A 24,048-nucleotide genomic window follows, 5' to 3' on the forward strand; every position below is an offset into this window, starting at 1 on the left:
TTGTAGTTTCACATGCCTTTCAAATCAGCCATCAGCAATAGGCAACACAGGCCACTTGCTTTATTTTCAAGGTTAACTTCCTGATCGAGAGGGAGCACTTGATACTGTCCCTGAAACTTACATTTCCAAAGGGTTTCAGTATTAAACTTAATCTCAAATGGATTTAATCCTCAACCCTCTTTCGAGGCAGTATTTGCTGTGCTTCTTCCCCATCCCACAGACCCTCCTCAGCCCTACTAAAACACTAAGAGAAACCTGGCACTTCTGTCCTGGTTTAACCACAGCCAGCAGCCAGCCCAGGCAGCCACTCACTCACCCCTCACCAGTGGGACTGGGGAGAGAATCAGAAGGGTAAAACCTGGAAAACTCCTGGATTGAGATAAACACAGTGTAATAGGGAAAGCCAAGGCTGCACACACAAGCAAAGCAAATCAAGGAATTAGTTGCCTGCTTCCCAAGGCCAGGCAGGTGTTCAGCCATCTCCAGGAGACCAGGGCTCTATCACATGTCACCATGGGCTGGGATGACAAATGCTGTAACTCCAAATGTCCCAGCCTTCCTCCTCCCAGCTTCCCATGCACCCCAGCCCCTCCCCAGCATGGCAGTACAAGGAGTAGAAAAGACCTTGGCCTGTGCAAGCACTGCTCGGCAATAATGAAAACATCTCTGTTATCATTCCTGTGTTTGGGACAAATCCAAAGCACAGCCCCACAGCAGCCACTTGGAGAAAATGAACCCTACCCCAGCCAAAACCAGCACAGCTTCACAGCCCTGCCACGACACTCAGCTGCAACCAGAGCTAATCAGCAGCTCCCTGCCAGCCGGGAAGAAAGAAAAGTAATGGCATTGCCACATAAATTAGTATTAGAGTCATTTGTGCATGTTATGTGTTTTATCCTGCTTTATATGCTTAACGCTCTGCACTGGATTCGTGTTAGTGTAGATGCAAAAGTTAGCAAGGTGAGGAAATGTGGCTGCCTCATCTTGGAAGTGTTGTGGTCTAGTGGAAGGAGACTCTGCCACACGTAGGCGCCGGAACGAGATGATCTTTAAGACCTTTCCAGCCCAAGCCACTCCGTGATTCCGTGATAATAACAAGGAAACCTCACAGTCCTTTCAGGCACTTCTGGCATTATTTACTTCCCGTGTGACGTTCAGCCAAGAAGGCCTCGATGCTGGGCAGGTCCCTGCCCCCAGCCGCTGCCCCGCCCGTGCCTTCGGTTTCGATTCCCGTCGAGCGCGGCCGAGGGGCGGTGACGAGTCCCCGCCTCGCTCCTGCTGCTGTTCCCGCTCCCGCCCCGCTCCCGCCTCAGTCCGTTCGCGTCCCGTCCCGGGCGGAGGAGCGGGATGTGCGATCCGGCCGTGTCCAGCTTCCTCACCCAGACGCTGTGCGCCCATGGCGGGCGGCTGGGGCTGCGGGAGCTGCAGGAGAACGTCGGGCTGTCGGCGCCGCAGCTGCAGGACACGCTGTCGGCGGCGGGCCCCCGGCGGTTCCTGCTGCTGGAAGGCGGCCAGGTGGTCCTGGCCGTGACGGACGCGCGGGTCTGTGTCCGCAAGGAGTGCGACGGCTGCGAGCGGCTGCACCTCTGCAAGCAGCACCTCTTGGGCAGGTGCCACCTGGGGCCCAGGTGAGCGCGGGGGCGCGGGCAGACCCCGATGCCCTCAGCCCCAAACCTCTCACACCCCCGAAACGCCTTCACATGCCCCCTAAACCGCCTTACACCCTGCAACCCCCATGTCCCCCAAACCCCTGACACCCACAGCCCCCTCCACACCCCACGCCCCGCTGGATGCGCCCTCCCGCCCTGGTGCCCCGGTGGAGCGGGCAGGAATGCCCTCGGATCAGCCGTGGGGGATCCTTGCTCCGAAAGGACTCGTGTCCTGCCCCCGCCGACGATTTGGGTTTTTTTTGTTTCTTTCCTTTTTGTTTGTTTAAATCTGTTCGTCTCCGCACGCGTCGCTCAGCCCTTCCTGGCATCCGGGTGGAATTGTTTACACCTATTTCTCAGAAGGAAAAAGCAAAGTGCTGACATGCCCTCTGGTTTCGCTCGAGAGAGTTACAAAAGTTGAGTTTTGCTGGAAGTCATTGCTTGGCTTGTGGCCCTTTCTTTTGAGAGGCACTGTTTGATCACCCAGGTGCATCAGTCCCAGTTTCTGGAATAGGGATGGGCAGGCCTGGCAGCCTCTTCTAGCCACAGGTGGCCTAAGGTGGTGCCTGGTTTAAAAAACATGAAGGAAACCAAAGGCAAATGCAGAAGAGCAACCAGCTTTGCAACTAGAAAAATGGATCACTGTGCACTAAGATCTGGATAGCATGGAGGTGAAAAGCCATGTCTCTCTCTTATCATTAGGATGATAAGATTTTCTTATTTTTTGTTACATTACAGACAATAGAGCAAGCTCCCATGGGGTTCACTGTTGGAAATGCCTTGTGTGCAGACACTCATGATGGATGACTATGTGTGAATTAAAGTTTGCAATGACGCCATTACCTTCATAATGATCAGCCATCCTGCCCTCTCAATAGCACAAAGTATTTAAAGTCACTTTGGTATGCGTTAAAAATCAGTAAACACAGACACACCTTGGAGCAGACACACCTTGAGGTAAAACTGTCATGAGGAGACCTTTAGGAGTTAGCTAGAGGCTGAAAGAGAAAGGGATAGACTTGAATCTGGTAAATTAACAGGTACTTTCACTGGTTGAGTATGTCTGATCTTAAAGCTGTATCACATTATGTGTTGAAGAGCGGGACATGAGGAAGCTGCATTTTACTGCAATAAATTAATGCACAGACTGACTGTATGTCTCTGTTACTGATTTGTTGTACCATTTCAAATAGATGAAAAAAAACCTGCAATCTCCCTCTCTAATTCATACTCATCAGACTTTTGGCTTTGTAAGTGGCAGCAGTGACTTCATTATTGTAGCTTGTTTCCTTAATCAAAACTCATAAGTTAAACTTTCTTATCTGTTTTTGATTTTTTTTTTAATAAAACATCACAGCCACTGAAGATAACAAAATATGTTGTTTTCAGCTTCACTGTTGCTTTTGTTTCGTGCAGACTCTTGCATGTTTCTCTACTTGCCATCCCTAGGACAACAACCTTCTATGTTCACAAAATGAAGGCTGCTGTAACTTCTGGCAGTTTTGGTGTACTCCTTTAAATTTAACTTTTCCTCGGGTTGTTTAGGTCATGTGACTTGACTTGGCTCTTCCTGGAGGCAAAGAATGCCTGGAGTCAGCCTGCATTGGAGTTTAAAAGGAGGAGGATGGGGTCACCACACTTCACAGAGGAGTTCTGCTGTTTGTCCATCTTCTGGCTAATTACAGACACCATCTAAATGTTCAGAGACTCTCACCAAGCCACGTTTCTCTCATGGCTTTTCCCAAGTTGTACATTATCTGAGGTTCTTCTGTAAATCAACTTGACTAAAGGAGTACATATTGATATTTTTGTGTCTTTTCTTGCAGCTCTTGTAAGTACTCGCATGACATCATGAATGCAGAGAACAGGAAAGTTCTAAAAAATCATGATTTGTCTGGCCTCAGTGAGAATGAGCTGCAAGTCCTGCTTCTCCAGAATGATGCATTCTTCCTCCCTGATGTGAGTTGTACAGGTTTCTTAAGAGAAAGTTTTCATTCATTAGGAATGGGAGAGGGCAAGAGAATGTGGAGTTCTGATCCTAATGTCCAGCTGTTAAGATATGAAATGGGTTTAGTCAGAATGAAGGAGGAATTGGAATGGCAACGTAAAACAACAAAAAGCCAGATCTGTGAAAGGGCTGTGTACTTACAATAATTTAAAAACCACCCCCACAGCAGTAAAACTGTTCAATAAGTACCCAGAGGACACATCTGGAGAAGGCCCTGTCATCTGGGATGTGTCAGGAGCAGACCTGCCCTCTGATAGCAGGAGGTGGGCAGCAAGGCTACAGCCTATCTCGTTGCCAGCTCTGTTATCCCAACAGGATGGCCATAAAGCTGCTCAAAACAGCAAACAGAAATGTCAGCAGCTTCACCAGAGGTTTACAGAAGGTGAGATAAGCAAGAGAGAGTTGAAAGATCACAATAATTGTACTTGCTTACTGAGTTAAAGGCATGACCAAAACCCAGTTTGTTGCTTCTTCTCTGAGATGAAGACTAGGAAGTGAGTGCCCCTTTCCTTTTCCAGTCCACGTAGGCCTGCACAGGTCTGCACACATTTTGGTGCTTGAGGGTGTAAGAGATGAGAAGAACCTGTGAGAAAATGACCAAATGACTGCAGTCAGTTTTGTGTCAAATCTGGCTCTTCCAAAATGCAGGGAGTTTTTGTACACTGGCTTTCTACAAAGGAATCTTTGCCCAGTTTGTATGCCACTCATTGAGTTTGTTAAATTTGGCTGAACATTCCATTCTGGTTCAGCATGTGTGTATAAGGGCAGTACTCTCTTCAAGGTATGGCTGTTTGAAAGTCAGTCATACCTTGTTCCTGGTGAAGAAACTACCAAAGTACTGCCCTTGTCTTTTGCAGGTTATAATCTCCACAGATTTGTTGACACAACAGTTCTGTTGTTTCTTTGTTCCCCACTGTGAAAGTGCTAGACTTTGACAAAGCAGATGTTTTTTTCTTTTAAATTGTGTAGTGTTTTAAAGTATGTTTTACTGGCAGACTGAAGGAATGTGGTGGTAAGCAAGGAGAATACTAATTGTTCCCAGTAGTGAGCAAATAGTAGAAACTGTTCTTGGTTGGTATTACCCTTCAGTGATTAATAGAAATCTGTTCAGCCCTCACCCCTGGCAGGCATCAATAATTACCAGTAATTGAGCACTTCAACTCCTATCATGCAGTAAAATGGCAAAACGAAGAGAAAACTGAGATCAGTGAAGGCCATTCATAAACCTGAGAATTTGGAGGTTGGATGTAAAAAACAGTTTGGCTGTTTCCTGCTTAGAAATGCTGACTGGTTGTGTGTGCCATGAAGACATGGCATGTAGGAAGCTCTCAAGAAAGAGGACACTTTGGAATTCTCTGACTTGAACTGGGGTTCAGAGTAAGAAAAACACAACAGCACCACAACATCAGGGGTTTTCACACTTTCCCTCACCTCTCTGGGTCTCATATTTTGTTTTTGTTTTGGTTGGTTTTTGTTTTTGTTTCTTGGCCGGTGCAAGGGGACAGTGTGCTTTCTTGATGTAGCTAAGTAGTGGATTCTCCATTGTCATGGTTTAAGCCCGGATAAGTACCATGCAGCCACTTGCTCTCTCCCACCCTGGTGGGATGGGGAGGAGAATTGGAAAAGAGGTAAAACTTGTGGGTTGAGATAAGGATACTAAAATAATTGAAATAAACTAATATATAATAACTGTAATGAGAAGGAGAGAAATCAATAAAACCCAAGAGAAACAAGTAGTTCCCAGTACAGTTGCTCCCACCCACTGACTGATGCCCAACCCATCATCCCTGAGCAGTTGGTGGCTCCTGGGAAGAGGGATTTGGAGAAGACCTGTGAGTGTCCCAGTGTGACATTAGGGCTCTCTGCCACATCTATGTGTCCTCCTCAAAGAAGCTTTCTTATTACAGGCTGCTCTGGGAGCAAAACTGTTACTGTGGTGCTTAGTGGTCAATGTGAAGGAGTTTTTGGTCTGTAATTTGATCCCTCATGATTCTCTGTGTACCTCTTTTTTAGTGAATAGAGGAATAAAGAGTGCATTGCTTTTTCCATATGTACTCTAATCTCAAAGCAGTTTCCTTACAATTTTGTAAGCTCAAATCTTCAATGCAGGATAAGCTTTACAAATAAGTGCAAATTCAGTTTCAGCTCCATGAAAAGATAACTCATTTGACACAGCAAACATGTTTTTATGGAGATATTTGTTCTTTGTTGTTCATTATGCTATAGGGGTTTTTAAAGTAGAATAACTGTAAACCAGTCTTTTATGCAACTGTTTTGCATCCATTTTATGCATCCATTTTTGGCACTCCTAACCTTGTTGAATTGGCTTTTCTTGGAAACAAAACATGTACAACTTCAAAGCTGAAAATGCATGAGTCAGCTTAAAATACATGCTCTTCTGTGCAAGAAATCTGTCTGGATTAAAGAAGTCACTGTAAACACATGACTTTTAATCACCATTTTTCTGCTGCATGCCTGTAGGACAAACAAAAATTCTAATTTTGCTTTTCCATTTCTTATTGTATCCTCTCCACTTTTAGACCTGCCAGTTATACAACAAAAAAGGTTGTCACTGCAGTCATCAAAGCAACTGCAACAAGCTTCATGTTTGTTACTATTTTCTCAAGGGGAGGTGTAAATTTCCTCAGTGCCTAATGTCCCATAACCTCTTGGATGACCATGCATTGAGAGTGTTGGAAACTGTAGGCATTGATGGGAAGATAGCTTCAAACTTCCAGGCCATATGTGATTACAAGCATATGGAATTCAACAGGGAACCAAAGAAGGTGTATGGTAAGTTGCAAGAAACAGTGGTCTTAATAATGATTTTGAGTTTGATAGAGGTAGAAACTGTTCTTGCCTTACCTAGCTAAACCCTACCATCCTTTTGATGCTTTCAGTACACAACAACAGAAATAATAATTTGAAAAAGCCAGTAGTTGGAAGGACTAAAGAAGTGAAGACAAGTTTGGAAACAGTGCAGTGCATGCTGGATGTGCCACCTTCAAAAGGTAAATACCTAGATAATAGTACCAACTGTTTCCTTGTGGAATCAGCTTTTGTATTTCTCTTCTTGCAATATATACACATTTTTTCCTCTCTGCTATTATGCACTTGCAAGAATGGAGGAAGTCATGGCAGAGTCATATGGGAGGGAGAGCTGCACTTTTATTGCCTGAAGTACTGCATTGAAAACAGCAGTTGAGTGTCTGGCAATAACGGTGACTAGCTGGGGTTTGTAACTGTAATTGCACCTCTGTGGTATCAGCAGTGGAATGCTAATGGAAAATCACATGTGTGATGGACATAATTCCTCACAGAGATTGGGATATCAGCTGGCTGAGCAGCCCAGCAGTGCTGCTCATTCAATCTTCTCACACAGGTCCCAGTAGCACCGGACCTGCCCAGAGCCGAGACCAGTTGCCAACAGGAGCAGGAGGTAAAGATAAAGGTATGGATTGTTTCTCACCCTCCAGTCTTGAGACCAGTGGTTTTCACTGGGCCTTGATTTCACACAGCCTGACAGATCCCACTGGTAGTTGAGTGCAGCAGCTTATGTGTGTGCCTTGCTGAGTGCTGAAATCCATGGTACCAGATGGCCAGCAGAGCAGTGTTGGAATTTCTGCCCAAGCATTGTGCAGTGCTCTGTAACTGTCCTGGACACATTTTTCCTTCCTAGCAAGATGACAGAATCGTATCAGTGCATGCAGGATCTTTCCTTGCCTTCTGTCCATAGGGAATTACTACAGCTTTGTCAGTAGAGGTGTTCTCTCGATACACCTTCCAGTGAGTGAATAGCAACTTGTAGATCTCTTGTTCTTCTGGGCAGAAGGACCTTGGCTTTAAAGCTTGTCAGAGTCCAGTACTCTCTGGAGTACTGGAGGTTTTTTAGATATCCCACACATGGATGGTGTAATGTTTCATATCAAATCACACGTGTGATTTTCCACACGTGTGATATCCCAATTCTCCACAGAGATTGGGGTATCAGCTGACTGAGCTTGTGGCCCAGCAGTGCTGCTCATTCAGTCTTCTCACACAGGTCCCAGTTGTCACTGACATATTTTATGAAAAATCCTTTCATTAGGATATTTTTGCCTGAGAAGCTTCAGCTTCTCCATGTTTTGCTGCTTTGGAATGTGATTTGGAGAACTGTTCACCCAGCATGTGAAATTGTTTTTACTTGATGACCAATGACAGCCACCTGTGTCGAGGCCGTGAGCAGTCACAAGATTTTATTATCATTCCTTTCTACTCCTTTCAAGCCTTCTGATTAAATCCTTTCTTCTATTCTTTTAGTACAGTTTTACAATATAGTTTTCTTTTAATATAATAAATATCATCAAATAATAAATCAGCCTTCTGTAACATGGAGTCAAGATTCTCGTCTCTTCCCATGTCAGGGTTGTCTGCAAATTCAACACCCAGTAGCACCGGACCTGCCCACAGCCAAGACCAGCTGCCAGCAGGACCGGGAGGTAAAGATAAAGGTATGGATTATTTACAACTTTCCATTCTTGAAATCAGTGGTTTTCATTGGGCCTTGATTTCACACAGCCTGACAGCTCCCACTGGTAGTTGAGTGCAGCAGCTTATGTGTGTGCCTTGCTGTGTGCTGAAATCCATGGCACCAGATGGCCAGCAGAGCCGTGTTGGAATTTCTGCCCAAGCATTGTGCAGTGCTCTGTAACTGTCCTAGACACGTTTTTCCTTCCTAGCAAGATGACAGAATCGTATCAGTGCATGCAGGATCTTTCCTTGCCTTCTGTCCATAGGGAATTACTACAGCTTTGTCATTAGAGCTGTTGTCTCGATACACCTTCCAGTGAGTGAAGAACAACTTGTAAATCTCTTGTTCTTCTGGGCAGAAGGACCTTGGCTTTAAAGCTTGTCAGAGTCCAGTATTTTCTGGAGTACTGGAGGTTCTTTTAGTTATTCCACACATGGATGGTGTAATGTTTCATATCAAATCACACGTGTGACTTTCCACACGTGTGATATCCCAATTCTCCACAGAGATTGGGATATCAGCTAGCTGAGCTTGTGGCCCAGCAGTGCTGCTCATTCAGTCTTCTCACACAGGTCCCAGTTGTCACTGACATATTTTATGAAAAATCCTTTCATTAGGATATTTTTGCCTGAGAAGCTTCAGCTTCTCCATGTTTTGCTGCTTTGGAATGTGATTTGGAGAACTGTTCACCCAGCATGTGAAATTGTTTTTACTTGATGACCAATGACAGCCACCTGTGTCGAGGCCGTGAGCAGTCACAAGATTTTATTATCATTCCTTTCTACTCCTTTCAAGCCTTCTGATTAAATCCTTTCTTCTATTCTTTTAGTATAGTTTTAATATATCATTTTCTTTTAATATAATAAATAAAATAAAGTAATAAGTCATCCTTCTGAAACATGGAGTCAAGATTCTCGTCTCTTCCCATGTCAGGGTTGTCTGCAAATTCAACACCCAGTAGCACTGCACCTGCCCACAGCCAAGACCAGTTGCCAACAGGAGCAGGAGATAAAGGTATGGATTATTTACAATTCTCCATTCTTGAGACCATTGGTTTTCATTGAGCCTTGATTTCACACAGCCTGACAGCTCCCACTGGTAGTTGAGTGCAGCAGCTTATGTGTGTGCCTTGCTGTGTGCTGAAATCCATGGCACCAGATGGCCAGCAGAGCCATGTTGGAATTTCTGCCCAAGCATTGTGCAGTGCTCTGTACTGTCCTGGACACCTTTTTTCCTAGCTAGGAAGGTGATGGAATTGTATCAGTGCATGCAGGATCTTGCCTTGCCTGCTGTCTCTAGACAATGAATATGGCTTTGTCAGGTCTCTCACTGAGTCTCCTTCCAGTGTCAGGGCTTACTGTTCAGTCACAAAGCCCTGACTTCTCTGTTGGGTTGTATGAGAGATGGTCAGACCCTTAAAGTGCTTGACTTTGCTACTGCAAGGATTTGACATCTGTGTTATTTCTGGGATGAAGTACCAAATGCAGAATCTTTCTCCTAAAGCAAATATGGATTGTGATGTTCTTTGCTGTAGGGAAAAAGAACAGTTCCTCTGATGAAGCTTCAAAGGACAACAAAAAAGATAACTGTGATGAGATCTGTTTGTTCTATGTCTGGAAGTACTGCAGAAACAAGGGTAAGCTTTATGAAAAGTTGTTGAAGACTTGTCTGCAGAGGCACTCCTGCTCAGTGGCTCGGGCTAGTGGTGACAGTTGTGCCTCCTCAGTGGTTTCTTTTCTTTCCAAGTCATTAATAAACACTGTCAGAATTACAAACATAATCAGAAAAAAGCCAAATGGTATAGTTAAACCCTTTATCCTCTGGATAATCCAGCTTATTTCAGCCCTTTTGATGGGGGCAGGCTTTGGGTACGTTTCTGTGGCAAAGCACTTTAAAACACCAAAGTCGATGAAGAAGAAGTCAAGTCCCAAATAAGAAAGATGAAGAAATGCCTTTAGTTTTAGGCTAAAATTCTCTTGTAAAACTATAGAGAAGGACTCTTTTTTTTCCTATAACACTTTAAGTATGAGGAAATGAAAGTGTGCAAATTGTAAATATCAAGCAAAAACCTCCATACTAAAGTAAACAGGTATTAAAGTAGCTACAATCCTATAAGAAGTTTAAACAGAAAAAGATAGATGAGTGATAAAGATCCTGTATCCCAAAGAAAGAAAAGATCTCTAGTCCTGGAGATAGATAATTTCAGAGATAGATATTAAGAATCTCTGCTTTTAAACAACTCATCTTTAAACCAATACCCCATAAGATGACATAGCCCATAAACACAACTGTGATAAAATTTATAGAAAATGAGAAAGATTTAATGATTACAATTTCCCCAAACAGATGCTATTTGTAGAAATTAAGAGCCACAAGCGAACTATTTTCTTGTAGAGAAGGCTCCATAAAATGAACAAGTAAACTAAAGAAAAACTATTCTAGAAGTAGTAAACTAACTAAAAATTTTAGGTTTTGTCTCTCTACATTATCAATGAGAAAAAAAAGTTGTAAAGGGAAGTGTCCTAAAAATTGTGTTCTGATTCTTATTGCTCTTTTAGTTACTATTAATAAATTTCTATTTATTTTCTATTTATACCCTTTTAAAGTTTTCAGCCTATTTTACTTTTCTCCTAATTCTACCTCACAAGAAAAAAATAAATCAATACATTCTAGTAAGTGCACTAGTAATTAACCAACACTAAACCAACCACACTAATTAGTAGATTAACCAAAAAATCTCAAATTAGTGAACCAAAACCACTACAGGTGTCTTTCAAATAAATTTGGCAGTGTGTATATGTCTATATATATATATGTTGCTTTTCTTGATAAGACTGCAGAAACACACTCCCCTTCTGTTTTCAGCACTCTGTCTTCATTGCTTATACCAAAGCCCAGGAGAGAAAGCCTCAGAGTATAAGAGATGCTGGTTCTATTTTGGTTTTTTCTTGTCTTGCTCTCTGTGTTAATGACTGCAGAATTCTTGACTATGTCTGATTTCATTACAGATAGATGCCAATCTGTTCATTACCATTTGCCATATAAATGGGAGGTACATGATGGGCTGAACTGGAAAGAACTTTCCATGATGGAGGAAATTGAAAAGGCCTACTGTGACCCAAAGAACAGCAGGTGTAGTAATGCTGGACTCCTTGCTTGGAGTTTTGTGATTGAACCTGTGTAGGAAAACTTGTGTTTCCTTCCTAAAGATAGATGTCTTCTCAGCTTCTGGTTACTGAGCCTCTCAGAAGGGAGGATGTAAAAATAAGAATTTTTCCCTTTAGAAAAGCAAAGAAAGAATGATTGCATGAAAATCCCACTTTAGTTTTGTCTTCTAAAAGTAACAAAACTATATCTTGCATGTAAAACTCTGTACAAGGTAAAAAGCCAGTGTTTAAAATACTAGAATTTCAGGTCATTAATCAGTTTATTTACAGTAATGAAGTTGGGCCTTTTGACAACATTTCAGAGCTGGTCCTTCTCTACAGCTGTTTCTTTCCTACTACAGCTAATATCTGTAGTACCAATAATAGTAATCTATTATGTACCTGGAGACATTTTATGAAATGCCCTTTGTGTAAGCAGCCCATTTATTTTTTCTTCTTCTTTAATTCTATTTTAAGAGTGTGTTTTCCTTTTAGCTCCTTTCTGAAAAGTCCCACTCAAAGTGACCTGGCACCCCAAGTTTGGCTTCACAAAATAGTATTCTAGTTTTGGTCCATGCCTCTTGGGGCACCAGATGATTTTGATTGGCAGTTTTCTGGAGATCACAAGCAATATTCCCAAGAGGAGGCTGCCATCAAAGTCTTCCTGCCTGGGAATTTAACTTTTCAAGCCTTGCAGGAGTAAGAGCCCAGGTGGCTCCAGTGATGAATACAGTTTGCAGAACTCACAGCTGTGGTTGCTGTGATTGCATCCTTTGTAACCACAGAAAAAGAACAAAGTTGATAGGCTGCAGTTGTTTGCTGGCAAATTCAGTCACACACTTTGCACGTTCTGCTTTTGTACTGAGAAAGACTGTAACCACACCTAGTTACCACAGAAGTTCCTTTTGCCTCACTGTACTTGGAGCCTGACATTATCTGTAAAGCTGGCAGTGCCACATGTGATTGAGGTGGCATTTGGTGTCTCACAGGCCAGAGTTCACTTCTGAAGCTTGGAAATGGCTTTCAGAGCTGCCACGTGCTGTGGGAAATAAATACCCCTATTTCAGATCTAATTAGGTGTGGTTACTTTATGTTAAAGAAAAGGCACCAGCTTAAACTGGGGATGAGAGGATAAAATATGCATTCCTAACTAGAATAAACCTGAATTTGTCCTTACAGCTTTCCAAGTAAGAACATTAATTTCCAGACAATGACCTGCTCTTCTTCTTTGGTTCGACGCCTCTCTACACCATCATCAGTCACCAAACCCACATTCCTGCTGACCACACAGTGGATTTGGTACTGGAAGAATAACCAAGACAAGTGGATTGAATATGGAGAACCGGTGAGTTCACATCCTGTGCTTTGAGTCACTTCTGCAGGAATATGTGGGGCCTCTGCATCCTTTCCCCTTTTCTCAACAGCATTAATTAAGGGAGTCCTTGTGCTTGAATTTGACAGTAAGGTAAGGCAGTGAAGCTACATCTGTTCATAACAGATGTGATTTACAGTATAGCAGCACAAATGGTAGAACACAAAGGTGATCCAGGGCTTGGAAAAGTACACAGAGAAAGGTGCTGGCTAGAGCAGAGTTTAAAAGACTCAGAGTAACCTCACAGAGTACTCAACCTCAAGGAGTGACCCAGGTCCAGGAGAGATCACAGCTGTCCAGCTGCTCTTTAGCAGGGAGAGCTTGCAAGGAGCTCACTCAGGCTTTCCTATCTGTGGAATGAAGTGGTTGGCTCATAGTGAAATCACAAGCAAAGTAAAAGGTAAGAGTGAGACTCCTTACACCTGCAATTTTTTTGTTCCTTGGCAAATTAAGTCTTGGAAGAACCACCTGCTATTCATGCATTAATCACATCATCAGTGTTTGTTTCCAAGCTCATATGCATCAATGCTCACCATGTCACCCTGTTCCTTTGTGGGTTTTTAGACTAGAAAAGTGTTTAGACTAGAAAAGTTCTTGGCCTAGGCCTTTGCTTCCTTTGGAGCCTGAACCAAATTACTTTGGTTTGATAAGGAGTTGAGTGTACCCATCACAGCCGGTTGCAGCTCAGCCTCACCCCCTTCCCTGGCATGGAACTGGGCAGAGAGTGAGAAAACTCATGGCATGAGATAAAGACTGGGAGTTGCTGCCAGAGCAGGGATTCCTTCTCTGCCTTGGGAACTCTGCTCCCTGATAACAGGGTGGCAAATGCTCACACTCAGTGGGATTTCCTTTTCAGGCCTGAAGGTGAAAAATGCTAAAGCAAAAATGTGTGCACAAGCAAGGCAAAGCAAGGCATTCATTCCCCTCTTCCCTTGGACAGGCAGGTGCTCAGCCATCCCAGGGAAGCTGGGCTCCATCACAGCTCACAGGCTCTTGGGAACACAAACTCCATCTCTCCAAATGTCCCCTCTTTCCTCCTTCCCCAGCTTTGTATACAGGAGTGATGCTGTATGGGCTGGGATGTCCCTGTGGCCAGCTGGGCTCAGCTCTCCTGGATGTGCATCCTCCCAAGGCCTTGTGCCCCCCAGTCCTGTCCCTGGTGGGGTGGGAGAGGAGCAGGAAAGGCCTTGGCTCTGTGCATGCCTAAACTAAATAATAACTGAAACATCCCTGTGTTATCAGCACTGTTCCAGCACAAATCCAAAACAAATCCACAGCCACTACCAGCTACTGTGATGAAATTTAACTCTACCCCAGCCAAATCCAGCACAAGTTGTTACAGGAATTTAAAGTTACTAATTATTTATTTGTGTTTATGTTACAAATATTCAGTAATCAGCCCAGGCCACCGTAATTCCGGGTAGATTCCTTGTCATCCTACACTTGGCCTCTTCTTTCCCTCTACCTCAGCTAGTTATCCAGGGTTTAGTCCTGACTGTGATACTTCTCATTCCCTTCATTTTTTTCTCTTCTCCCCACAAAGGAAGAAGGGACCAGCACGACTTCACCATCTTCTGCTATTATTGAGAATTTGTATCAAGCAGATCCATGTGCCATTGTACCTTTCCAGGCTGGCCAACATCAGTATGAGCTCAATTTTAAAGGTAGTAATTTTAAAGGTTCTCGTCTACAGCTATGCAGTGCTTCATAGACTCTTGCAAAGTTTTCCAGCTTTTAGAAGGTATGACTTCCTCTCCTGACACCACCAGTTTCACTTACTGGAAGTGAGGTAGTGGTGGCCCAGAGCAAATTCCTCACAAAAGGAACCTTCCCCCCTTACTCATTGACACTCTCCAGACTCACATCTGACCAGAAATGTAAAGGTCCATAGTCTTCACATAAAGTCATAGTAAACTTTAAGGAAAGTAAGTTAACACTATAGATGGTAAAAAATACAAGTTAGGCATCTTCCTGCTGCTGTAGCAATGTTTAAAGAGCACTGAGTGGCTTGAGGGAGCAAGCAGGATAGGCAGAGGTTCAGTCACAGAGATACAGGAGAGACAGGAACCTTATACAGCCTGTGTGCAACTACTCCTCAGCAGGTAGAATTGACAGTGAATATGCAGTTTTCATTAAAGGATGACTGATGAGGACAAGATGTCCCTGTCTTGTAGACTTATTCATAACTTTTTTTCCTTCTCTTTTTTTCTCCTCAAGAAATGATTCAGACAAATATTCATTTTAAAACTCGAAGACAGGTTTGCAGGCGACCAAAATACGTGTCTTCTGAAGATGTGCAGAAGATAAAGACAGGGTAAGTGCTCTTTAGGTTGTTGTTTCATATTTTAGAATTAATCATAAGGCAAAACTGGTCCCAGTGCTGGCAGTAATTGTACAAAGACACAAGTGCTGCTGCTGAAGCCTGTCCATGGGACTGAAGAGCAGAAGCTGTGTCACAAACTGCAGTTGTGGTGCCCCACCTGCTGCCTGGGGTACAGATTACTGCAGGTACTCCAGCCACAGCTGTTACTTATAAAAGCAAGTGCAAGAGGCCTGTGGTGGTTGAGTGGCAGCATGCAGAGCCCAGCCTACAGACTGAGGCTATTTCCCAGTTTCTTTGTGGTCTATTTTGTTAATTATTAAATACAGGGATTGGCTAAAGAGGATGCTCCGACTGGAGCAGTGCTAGAATTACTAACACTTCATTTCTCTCTGTTTGCAAGCAGCCAGAGGGATTCTTCTATTCCAAATCAGAGCTGTCCTAGTCACTGGGATGCATCTGCACTGCCTGACTTCGGATATAAGGTATCTTTTTTTTCTCCCCTTCTTGTAATTCTGATGGAAAAGCACAGTTCAGAGTTTAACTGAATCAGCTGTAATTGTGTGGATGCTAAAAAGGGACAGGAGTAATTTCTTGGGTGGGTTTGCTAAAGATCTAGGTGATCTCCCAGGGGCTCATGAAACAGGTGCCGAATTGTCTTGAACTTCAACTGCATTTCAGGCATTTATCTACATACCAAAAACTCAGAACTCCACACAACAACAAGACCAAAACTCACTGAGTTTGAGGCAGGAGGAGGTAAATTTGGATTGGAGATTCAGGAAAGGAAATCTCTGTATCCTCCAGTACTGTCACATACATCATGGATATGAGTGCAGACCTTGGCCTCAGGAGGTGCCAGAAATCAAGATCTACAACCATAAAATAAAAAAAACATTGCAGTGATGTCTTCCACAAAACAAACCCAACCCCTATCAGCCCAAAGTCTGTGTTCTTATTTAGTCTACCAAGACCAAAATGTGTGGGTGTTTTTTTAGATTTCTAGGTCCTGCAGTCCTTCTGGAAGAGCAGCAGTTTTGGAAGTACTGCAGAACTCTAAAAAAAAAAGGGCTTTTTTGTGTTACACGGGCCTTTTGTGTAGTGCTTTGAGAGGTTTTCCTTGTTGACTGTGTCACAGGATCCTGTGTGAAGCTGACCAGGTTGTGTTGGCACAGATGCCCTGGGGGCTGAGGAGCACCAGTGTGTGGCTGTGTGTCAGTGTCAGGGTGTAGTAAAGCATTTCACTTAGAAAAGAGGAGGAGTGTTATGTTGATATAAAATCACCATTTAACAAAATTTGATAGTGAAGGAGGCAGTGGTTTAACAAGATTTGATAGCAAAGTACACTTGATTATTTACTGCATAGACAGGGTCAGATAAAACTGCTAGAGAGACCCTGCTGTTGAGTCATGACTTTCATAAAGAAAAGATGAAATAATAATGAGTGTGTGGGAATCTGGCAGGCAGCCCATTTGAAGATTTGCCTGTGATACCTGGAGCCCAGTGGAAGTAACAAAGGAATATGCTCTTCCCTTGGCTTATCAGCATCTTAACAAAAAAGCATAAATTTTTCTAAGAGTGCCAGAAAGGCAGGTACCTCTGCTCTGTTCAGGTCTCTTGAGCTGTGTGTACTTAAATTGCTTCCCATACTTGCTCTGAAAACTTGTCTGAATTTTAGTTGAGTACATGTGTTGGGGTGTTTCTGGAGTCACTGGGGTGAATGTGGAAAGCTTTGGAATGCAGTGCACAGATCCATAGTATCTTTTGGTTGTACCTGTGGGGATATGTGAGTAGAAGGAGCTCAGTTTGGCACCTAAGAACAATCTTTTGAACCTGTGAGTGCCTTTCACAGGAAAGGAAAAGTGACAATGCCCATGATACCTGTTGGCACTAAAAGTGAAAGCCTGAGCTAGATGAAATCTTTCTGTGGGACCCTAAGCTTGTTTTTTTGCAGTAGGTAATATTGGGAGTGGCTGGGATTCTGCATGCTTGTGGTGACCATGTAAGAGCTGACAGCTCCAACTCGATGAACTGCCTTCTCTTCAGACATTGACAAATAATCCTGGCAGAATCTGCTGCGCTGGAAGTGATCCATTTTTAAAAGGAACCTGTGAGATAGGCAGAAAGTCATCTTGGCTTAAAATGGGAATCTGTGCTTTGGTAACATTGCTTATTTTTTGAGTATTGCTATGTCTTAATCTGTAAGTCATTGAGAATGGTTCTGTAGAAAGAAGTGTATAAAATGCACAGTGGGAATTGGTAACACTGTTTGGGAAGTTGGCGTGACTTTCTCCTGTCTTTGTTTTCACAAAGTGGAATTAGTAGTTTTTAAATGTTTTAAAGGAAAAAAAAAGATTTTATTATATCCTGAAACTTCTTGCTGGGTTTAAAATTGTGTCTTTAATGTACAACTGAGAAAATTGTGCACTGGATATGTGGTTTCCTGTCAGTCTTTGTGTGGCTGATGTGCTGCTGAATCCTGGCTGTGCAGGCCAAGGATTGCTGCACTGCACCAGGCACAGGATGCAATGTGGAGAGTGAATGTCCATTTTATAGATGTCACTTCTGGTGGGGTCATTGCCACCAACCCTGCTCCTTCCAACAAACACCCCAGTGAAGCAGAGCTCAGGGTGTGAGGCTACTGCTCTTGTGCAGTCATACACTGGTGGGAATTGCTGCCAGAGCAGGGATTCCTTCTCTGCTTTGGGAACTCTGCTCCTTGATAACAGGGTAGCAAATGCTCACACTCAGTGGGATTTCCTTTTCAGGCCTGAAGGTGAAAAATGCTGAAGTTGTGTAGTTATGCCATATCAACCTTGAACAGCACTGTGATGCTGTGATCCTTTATCAGCACTAGAAGCATCCTTGGGGAAATAAGGACAAGCCCACAAAGATTTCATGGAAAGGAGAACAGCTTTGTTGTCATATAAAATAAATAGAAGTACTTTTCTTACAGGATCAGGCCTTGTGTAAGAGAGCTGACCCTCTCTTTTACCTAGAAAGGTTTCAGTTCCTCAGGAAGAGATCAGAGAATAGAAGAATCATAAAACAGGCTGAGTTGGAAGGGACCCATTGGGATCATTGAGTCCAACACCTGGCCCTGCACAGGACACCCCAAGCATCACACCGTGAGCCTGAAGGATGCAGCAGAGCAAAAGTACATTTGTAGTTGAAGTGGGAATTGTTCATGTATAAATAAATTTGCAGATGACACCAAGCTGAACACTGTAGGTTACACACCTGAAGGACAGGGCTATACAAGGGGATGTGGAGGAAGTGATCCATGGGAATCCAATGAGGTTCAACAAGTACTGGTGCTGCACCTGGGCCAGGACAACCCAGGCTGGGGATGAACAGATGGAGCAGCCCTGGGAGAAGGACTTGGGGGTGCTGGTGGTGAGATCTGGACATGTCCTGCTCCTGAATGCCCCTTGTGCTGAGCTGATCATTTACAAGGGCCTGGAGTGACAAGACAAGGGGGGGGTGGCTTCAAACTGACAGAGAGTAGGTTTAGAGTGGGTATTAGGAATAAATTCTTCCTTGTGAGGGTGCTGAGGCCCTGGCACAGGGTGTCCAGAGCAGCTGTGGCTGCCCCATCCCTGGAAGTGCCCAAGGCCAGGCTGGATGGGGCTTGGAGCAGCCTGGCATAGTGGAAGGTGTCCGTGCCCTCCCTGGATGGGCTCTAAGATCCCTTCCAACCCAAACCATTCTGTGATCCTAAATAAAACATGTAGTAGTAAAATACAGAGACGTGATCTTCATCCTGTAGGTGATGGTGAGCAATTCAGGCCGTGGTGCCACAGACTGTGCAGTCAGTACTTGCATATCCTGGTTGTTTTATGTGCTGTGCTGTAAAGCTTTGGAAAATGCTCCTGTATTGAGACATGGGAAATTTCACTCAAGTTTTTAAAGGCTTTTAAATAAATTCAAAGAAATAGTTATTTCTTGTGCAGCTGATCTTTAGAACACTTCCCTGTGGGTGATCTCCTCATCAGTAAGTACTTAAATGTATCTGTGAAACACAAATTTTATCCTACCTTATTTTCTCTCTAAACTCAGCCTTCTAAAACAGGGAATTTCTGCCTGGTAGGGTAAGATGTTAGTTTCCTTGTTACCTTTTAGGATGGCCACAGCTTTCTTGCTTAAAACACTTTGGAATGTGGGATGTTGGGATCTCACTTTGTAATCTTGAGTTCTCACTTGGTTTGAGTTGTGGTAAAGTGGAAAGTATTACACCTGATATCTCCAGGTGACATCAGCCTGCCAGCATCACACTTTTGCAGTTTATGGAGATAAATGTTGATTCTAGAAGACAAAATACATGAGTTACTTTGGAGAAAAAATGGAAAATTCATGCATGATATAAACAAGCAGAAGAGCTCGAGTAATGTTTTAATTATGTTTTGCATTAAATTCTCTTTGGGAAAAATGAGCATTTCTTAATGGATTTTTAAACACAAATGTATGGATAAATAAATAAAAAATAATGGCTAAATAGACTTTGGGAAAGGAGATGTATTTGTTTAAGCAGGTATTGGAAGTCACATTTGTTTAGAAATGTAGGGTTTTTTTTTGAAGTCCATATTAAAGTGAAGCTAAGTTCTAACTTTGAAAAGGTAAGACACTACAATGCCAGGAAGGTATTTATGTTTTGTTTGTTTAATCTTCAATAGCTGAAGCTCCCACAAATGTCTAGTTACAAATGATGCTGTTATCTAAAATCTTTTGTTCTTAATCAGCTTTAGGTATAAAACTGACACTCTCTGGAATAATCTGTCAAATTTTCTTTTTGCAATTTCTGTTCCATTGAGATTTAAAGTTGCAGGTGTCAACTCCTGGAGATGATAAACCTTTCAGCACCCTTCCTGAAGAGAGGTGAGGTTTCCATGCAAAGCAGGAGTGACAGACTGATTTTCTTGGTATTTGGTTATTCATGTAGTCATGACCTAAAGCATTTAATAACTCTTCATAAACAGAGTTTGGGGCCCTTCTGAAAGTGTATCTGCTGGAGTTAGGCTTCTACATGTTCCAGACTCACTGCAGCCTCATGCCTTTTTTTTGCTTTGGTTTGTATTTTATAGGCTGTGGTGATCAGCAACACAACCTCTGAATACAATGAAATAAAGCAGCTGTTTCATCAGACTATGAAAAATTACAGCATCCTTAAAATACAGAGGATTCAGAACCCATCCCTCTGGAAGGTGTTTCAGTGGTTAGTACTCGTTTCCCTATCCTTATGAGGAAGCAGTCTCCAAGAACAGGTTGTCCTGTATGTGCTTTCTAGGAAAGAAAGGAGGTTGCCACCTGTGCCTTGACATGACTGGTATTTTGTTATTAGAATTTTGGGAGTGAGATTGGTGTCTGAGGCCTTCCACAGAATGCCATGCTCTTTGGGGAGGTTCCCTTTGCCTGGCTCCTTGGAAAAGGGGGAGAGGAGCATGGAGAGAAAGACATGCATGATGCAGAACTGGGATGAGGATACCTACAGGGATGTGGAACAGTGATTGTCTTGGGGATGGAGCAATAACTGCTTGCTGCATGTGTGCTCTGTGTTACACATCTTTATCCATTAGAGTACATGAAATACTTAGAGTAAAGGCTGCTTGGGCCTTTTTGTTCCAGTCAGATTTATTTCAGTGGTTTTGCTGAACAAAGTCAGTATTCACTGAGAAAGAATCCTTGTGTTTTAACTTGATGATCTCTGAGTTCCAGAGCTCCTTTCTGGTTTTCAACATCTGCATCAGTGATACTGAACACTAAGTACATAGGCCAAGCTGGATACCAGCAGATTAGAGCTGGAGTTCAAACATGTTCAAGTTAGTTTGATGTAGTTTGATGCTGTTGCTTAGAACAGTTGTCTAGTTTAAAACAAGAGTTAAGTATTCAAGGACTGTATGGAATGGTAATGGAGTAGAAAAATACTGCTCAAATAAATGCTTTCACCTGCAAAATTACGGAATCCAGAAAGTTATCAGCTACTGATTCATAAAACCTTTTTATCTGGCAAAACATAAGAGACTTCAAAGCATGTAATAGTGCATATTTCTTCTCCTCCTCCAATGAGGTAATCAAGCTAAGCAGGCAGAGTTTAACATTGCCAAGTCCAGAGGATGATGGAGTAATTTGGGTTGAAGAGACCTTAAAGCTCATCCAATCTGCACAGGACAGGGACACCTTCTACTATCCCAGGTTGCTCCAATCCCCGTCCAGCCTGGCCAGGAACACTTTGAGGGATGGGGCAGCCACATGTTCTTTGGGCACCAGAGTATGTTCACAGTATGTTCTCAATGAACTCAGTCCATTGCTCTAACTTTCCCTTTTCTTCCATGGTTCACATTCTCCTCCCCTTCATTTTTATCAGGCAAAAAGAAAAGATGAAAAAGGAAAATGGAGGAAAGGAAGTGCAGGAAAAACGCCTCTTCCACGGAGCTGACGTCGCCTTTATGGAAACGATCTGCAGTCAGAACTTTGACTGGAGAATTTGTGGAAGCAATGGAACTAACTATGGGAAGGGTATGTAGAAAGTGAGATGTCTGCTGAGACTCCCCTGATAGTGCAGCAGTCAAAGGTTCTGAAGTCTTTAACTGTAGGAGAAAAAAACCCCCAAGAATTGGTATTATGATCCTTCTGAAGAGGGCCAGGATTTGCTTTGAGTTGGGGGTAAGTCTTCTCACAATGGTTAAGAGCATTAGTGATTTGGGATTTGCTGTAGGTGGCATTTTTTGATGTCTGAGATCATAATTTGAACTTACAAATTGGTTTGTATGGCAGGGAGCAGAGGGGTGTGTATGCCCTCAGTGTGATCTTGGAAGGTCCTCATGTTTTCTTGTCTGTCCCTCTCATCAGAACACGCAGACCTGTACTGTGCTTATTTGTACAGCTTTTAAAAATGGCTCCTGAAATAGCAGATAGTGAATGAAAATTACATAATGCAATCCCCTCTTGCAAAAATTTTGGTGGCATTCGTTAAACGAGTAAGAGAAGTCCTGAAAGTTGAGTCAGATACCTCCTGAAAACCCATGGGATGCTCAGATTGTGCTGTCACTGTACAGATTCTCCTCACACCCACGTTTCCATCTCGTTTTCTAGGAAGTTACTTTGCTAGAGATGCTTGCTATTCTCACACCTACTGTCAGACCACGCTGCAGGGACACTCCATGTTCGTGGCTCGTGTTCTGGTTGGAGACTACGTGAAAGGCAACGCCGCCTACGTCCGGCCCCCAATGAAGTGTGCTGCCAAGCTGTGGCTGTATGACAGCTGTGTGGATAATGAGTTCAATCCTGCTGTTTTTGTTGTCTTTGAAAAACACCAGATTTACCCAGAGTACATCATAGAGTATAGAGAGGAGAGAATAAGTGTGCAGAAAGACACAGGAACAAGTGCGCAAAAAGAGACAGGAACAAGAGGGTCTAGAGAGCAGGAAAGAAAATGTGTCATATCTTAGAGGAACGTGGCAGTTTGTGTCCATCATCTTGTTTTTCATATTGCAGGTGTTCTACTTAGTGACTTTTTTCTTTTTAATACAGTTCTTCAGAATGTTAATCCAGTTTCTGCATTGAGGAGGGCTGGCAAAGCAGATGTTGCATTTGTTGTGACTGCCTTATCTTCTCTTCCTCTCTTAAACGAAACACAGACATTTTGATAACCATAGAAAAATCAGAATTGTGGCATGGGAAATTGAATGTTATGACTGCTGTGAGCAAGTAATTGTAAATGCATAGTCTAAAAAAATAGAGAGGACTTCTCTTTGCAAACAGTTAAAAGAAAAATTAACACTACAGTAGTTTTAAAGGAAGCTGTCAGGTTTTTAGTAGCCAGAAATTCTTTTCAGTGCAGAACTCACCTGTTCTTGATCCTCTCATCTATCATTATTATAAACAACTCAGTGTAGGTAATAATGACTTGAGTTTGTTTTCAAAGCACTGCTTGTTAATGCTGGTACATGTTTTGAGTTAAAATGATAAAAAAAGGAAAAGCATATTGTAAATCCATGTTGTTAGTTCTCGAGAATTTTCATCTGTACAATGGCAGATGGATCAGAAAGCTGTTGGATCAGATTCTTTGTGGAAATGAGCAGTTACTTGCTGTAACCTACACAAAAGCGGAGCTCAGCCGAAACTGTGAAAGCCACCACATGTGAGTAAGCAGATACCAAAATGTGGTGGTTTGGCTGCAACTAATGGCACAAGGACATAAAGGCTGTGTCCCAAGGAGCCAGGCTTTCCAGTGGGTGTGTCCACGTAGCACAGTAGGACAGGAGAAATTCCTTAAGGATCATGGAGATGTTCTGTCCTGTTTGTGCAGTAATTTTCGTTTTTCAGATTAGAATGGGACCAAGAGAGACCACTTAGGTTCTCCTGAGGCCAGTGGTAGAACTGCTGTCCCAAGGTACCGTCTGCATGTTCTGCTGCCCACTTGCATGGGGCAGGGTGCTGACAAGTGAGGGTCCTCTTTCTGATTTGGGGGTGATCCTGGGTCAGAAACCTCTGCAATTTCTACTGGATGTTAGCAGGGAGTCTGTAGGTGGATCAAACTGAAGGCCCTCTGTACAAAATGCCATATTCAGGCAGTTTTAGCTGTTCAGAGGGAAGCTGGGACTGAGGACAGAGGAGCAGTAATTTTTACCTTCAGATAAGTTTTACAGAAAGCCAGTAGCCTCTAAGGTTTTTGCATCTGTGATAGAAATCTGTCAATCGCTCAAAGATAGCAAGTTCTTCCCAAGTAGAACGGAAAAGATAAATCCAGAAAATCTTACTGAAATTACTTAAAACTAAATGAAAACACGTGGAGAAGATTTTATCACTTTTAAAGATCTTTCTTTCTCGTTTGCCTGTAGAATTCCTGAATTACTGAGCTTGCTGTATTTGCAAATAAACCCTGTGTTCAGGCACTTTCAGTGTGCAGTTTGTCTTTACATAAACACGGCAAGACTAAATATGCTGAGTGAACAAGCCCCTGCCTGCATTCCCTGTGTTCCTTTGGTGTTTCTAAATCAGAGAACTACACATGTGGACTGCCATGGTAGGGTAGGTGTTCAGCTAA

The 24,048-nt window shown here is 43.0% G+C and overlaps 1 protein-coding gene across 4 annotated transcripts; it reads left to right on the forward strand.

Annotated features, from left to right (window-relative positions):
• Positions 1-1,315: 1,315 nt before the first annotated feature.
• On the forward strand, positions 1,316-23,896 carry LOC132073550 (zinc finger CCCH-type antiviral protein 1-like). Of its 4 annotated transcripts, none has more exons than XM_059472645.1 (16): positions 1,316-1,628; positions 3,476-3,608; positions 6,198-6,450; positions 6,558-6,668; positions 7,040-7,108; positions 8,061-8,147; positions 9,101-9,181; positions 9,702-9,803; positions 11,176-11,299; positions 12,493-12,658; positions 14,229-14,349; positions 14,903-14,999; positions 15,409-15,490; positions 20,087-20,217; positions 21,367-21,518; positions 22,095-23,896. In XM_059472645.1, the coding sequence occupies exons 1-16, from the start codon at positions 1,348-1,350 to the stop codon at positions 22,448-22,450; spliced, it is 2,346 nt and encodes a 781-aa protein (XP_059328628.1). In that variant the 5' UTR covers positions 1,316-1,347; the 3' UTR covers positions 22,451-23,896. The 4 variants fall into 4 exon arrangements, with proteins under 4 accessions (XP_059328628.1, XP_059328629.1, XP_059328631.1 ...); XM_059472646.1 differs by having other exon boundaries at positions 15,412-15,490; XM_059472648.1 differs by lacking the exons at positions 20,087-20,217; positions 21,367-21,518; positions 22,095-23,896 and adding an exon at positions 16,960-19,500.
• Positions 23,897-24,048: the final 152 nt, after the last annotated feature.

The sequence above is a fragment of the Ammospiza nelsoni genome, chromosome 5 (genome assembly GCF_027579445.1).
Source record: "Ammospiza nelsoni isolate bAmmNel1 chromosome 5, bAmmNel1.pri, whole genome shotgun sequence".
Lineage (NCBI taxonomy): Eukaryota > Metazoa > Chordata > Aves > Passeriformes > Passerellidae > Ammospiza > Ammospiza nelsoni.

Coding starts and splice junctions, on each gene's coding strand:
- LOC132073550 (XM_059472645.1), top strand. CDS start 1,348: ATGTGCGATCCGGCCGTGTCCAGCTTCCTCACCCAGACGCTGTGCGCC. Junction 12,659..14,228: donor GGATTGAATATGGAGAACCG/GTGAGTTCACAT, acceptor CTCCCCACAAAG/GAAGAAGGGACCAGCACGAC. Junction 15,491..20,086: donor TGCCTGACTTCGGATATAAG/GTATCTTTTTTT, acceptor TGTATTTTATAG/GCTGTGGTGATCAGCAACAC.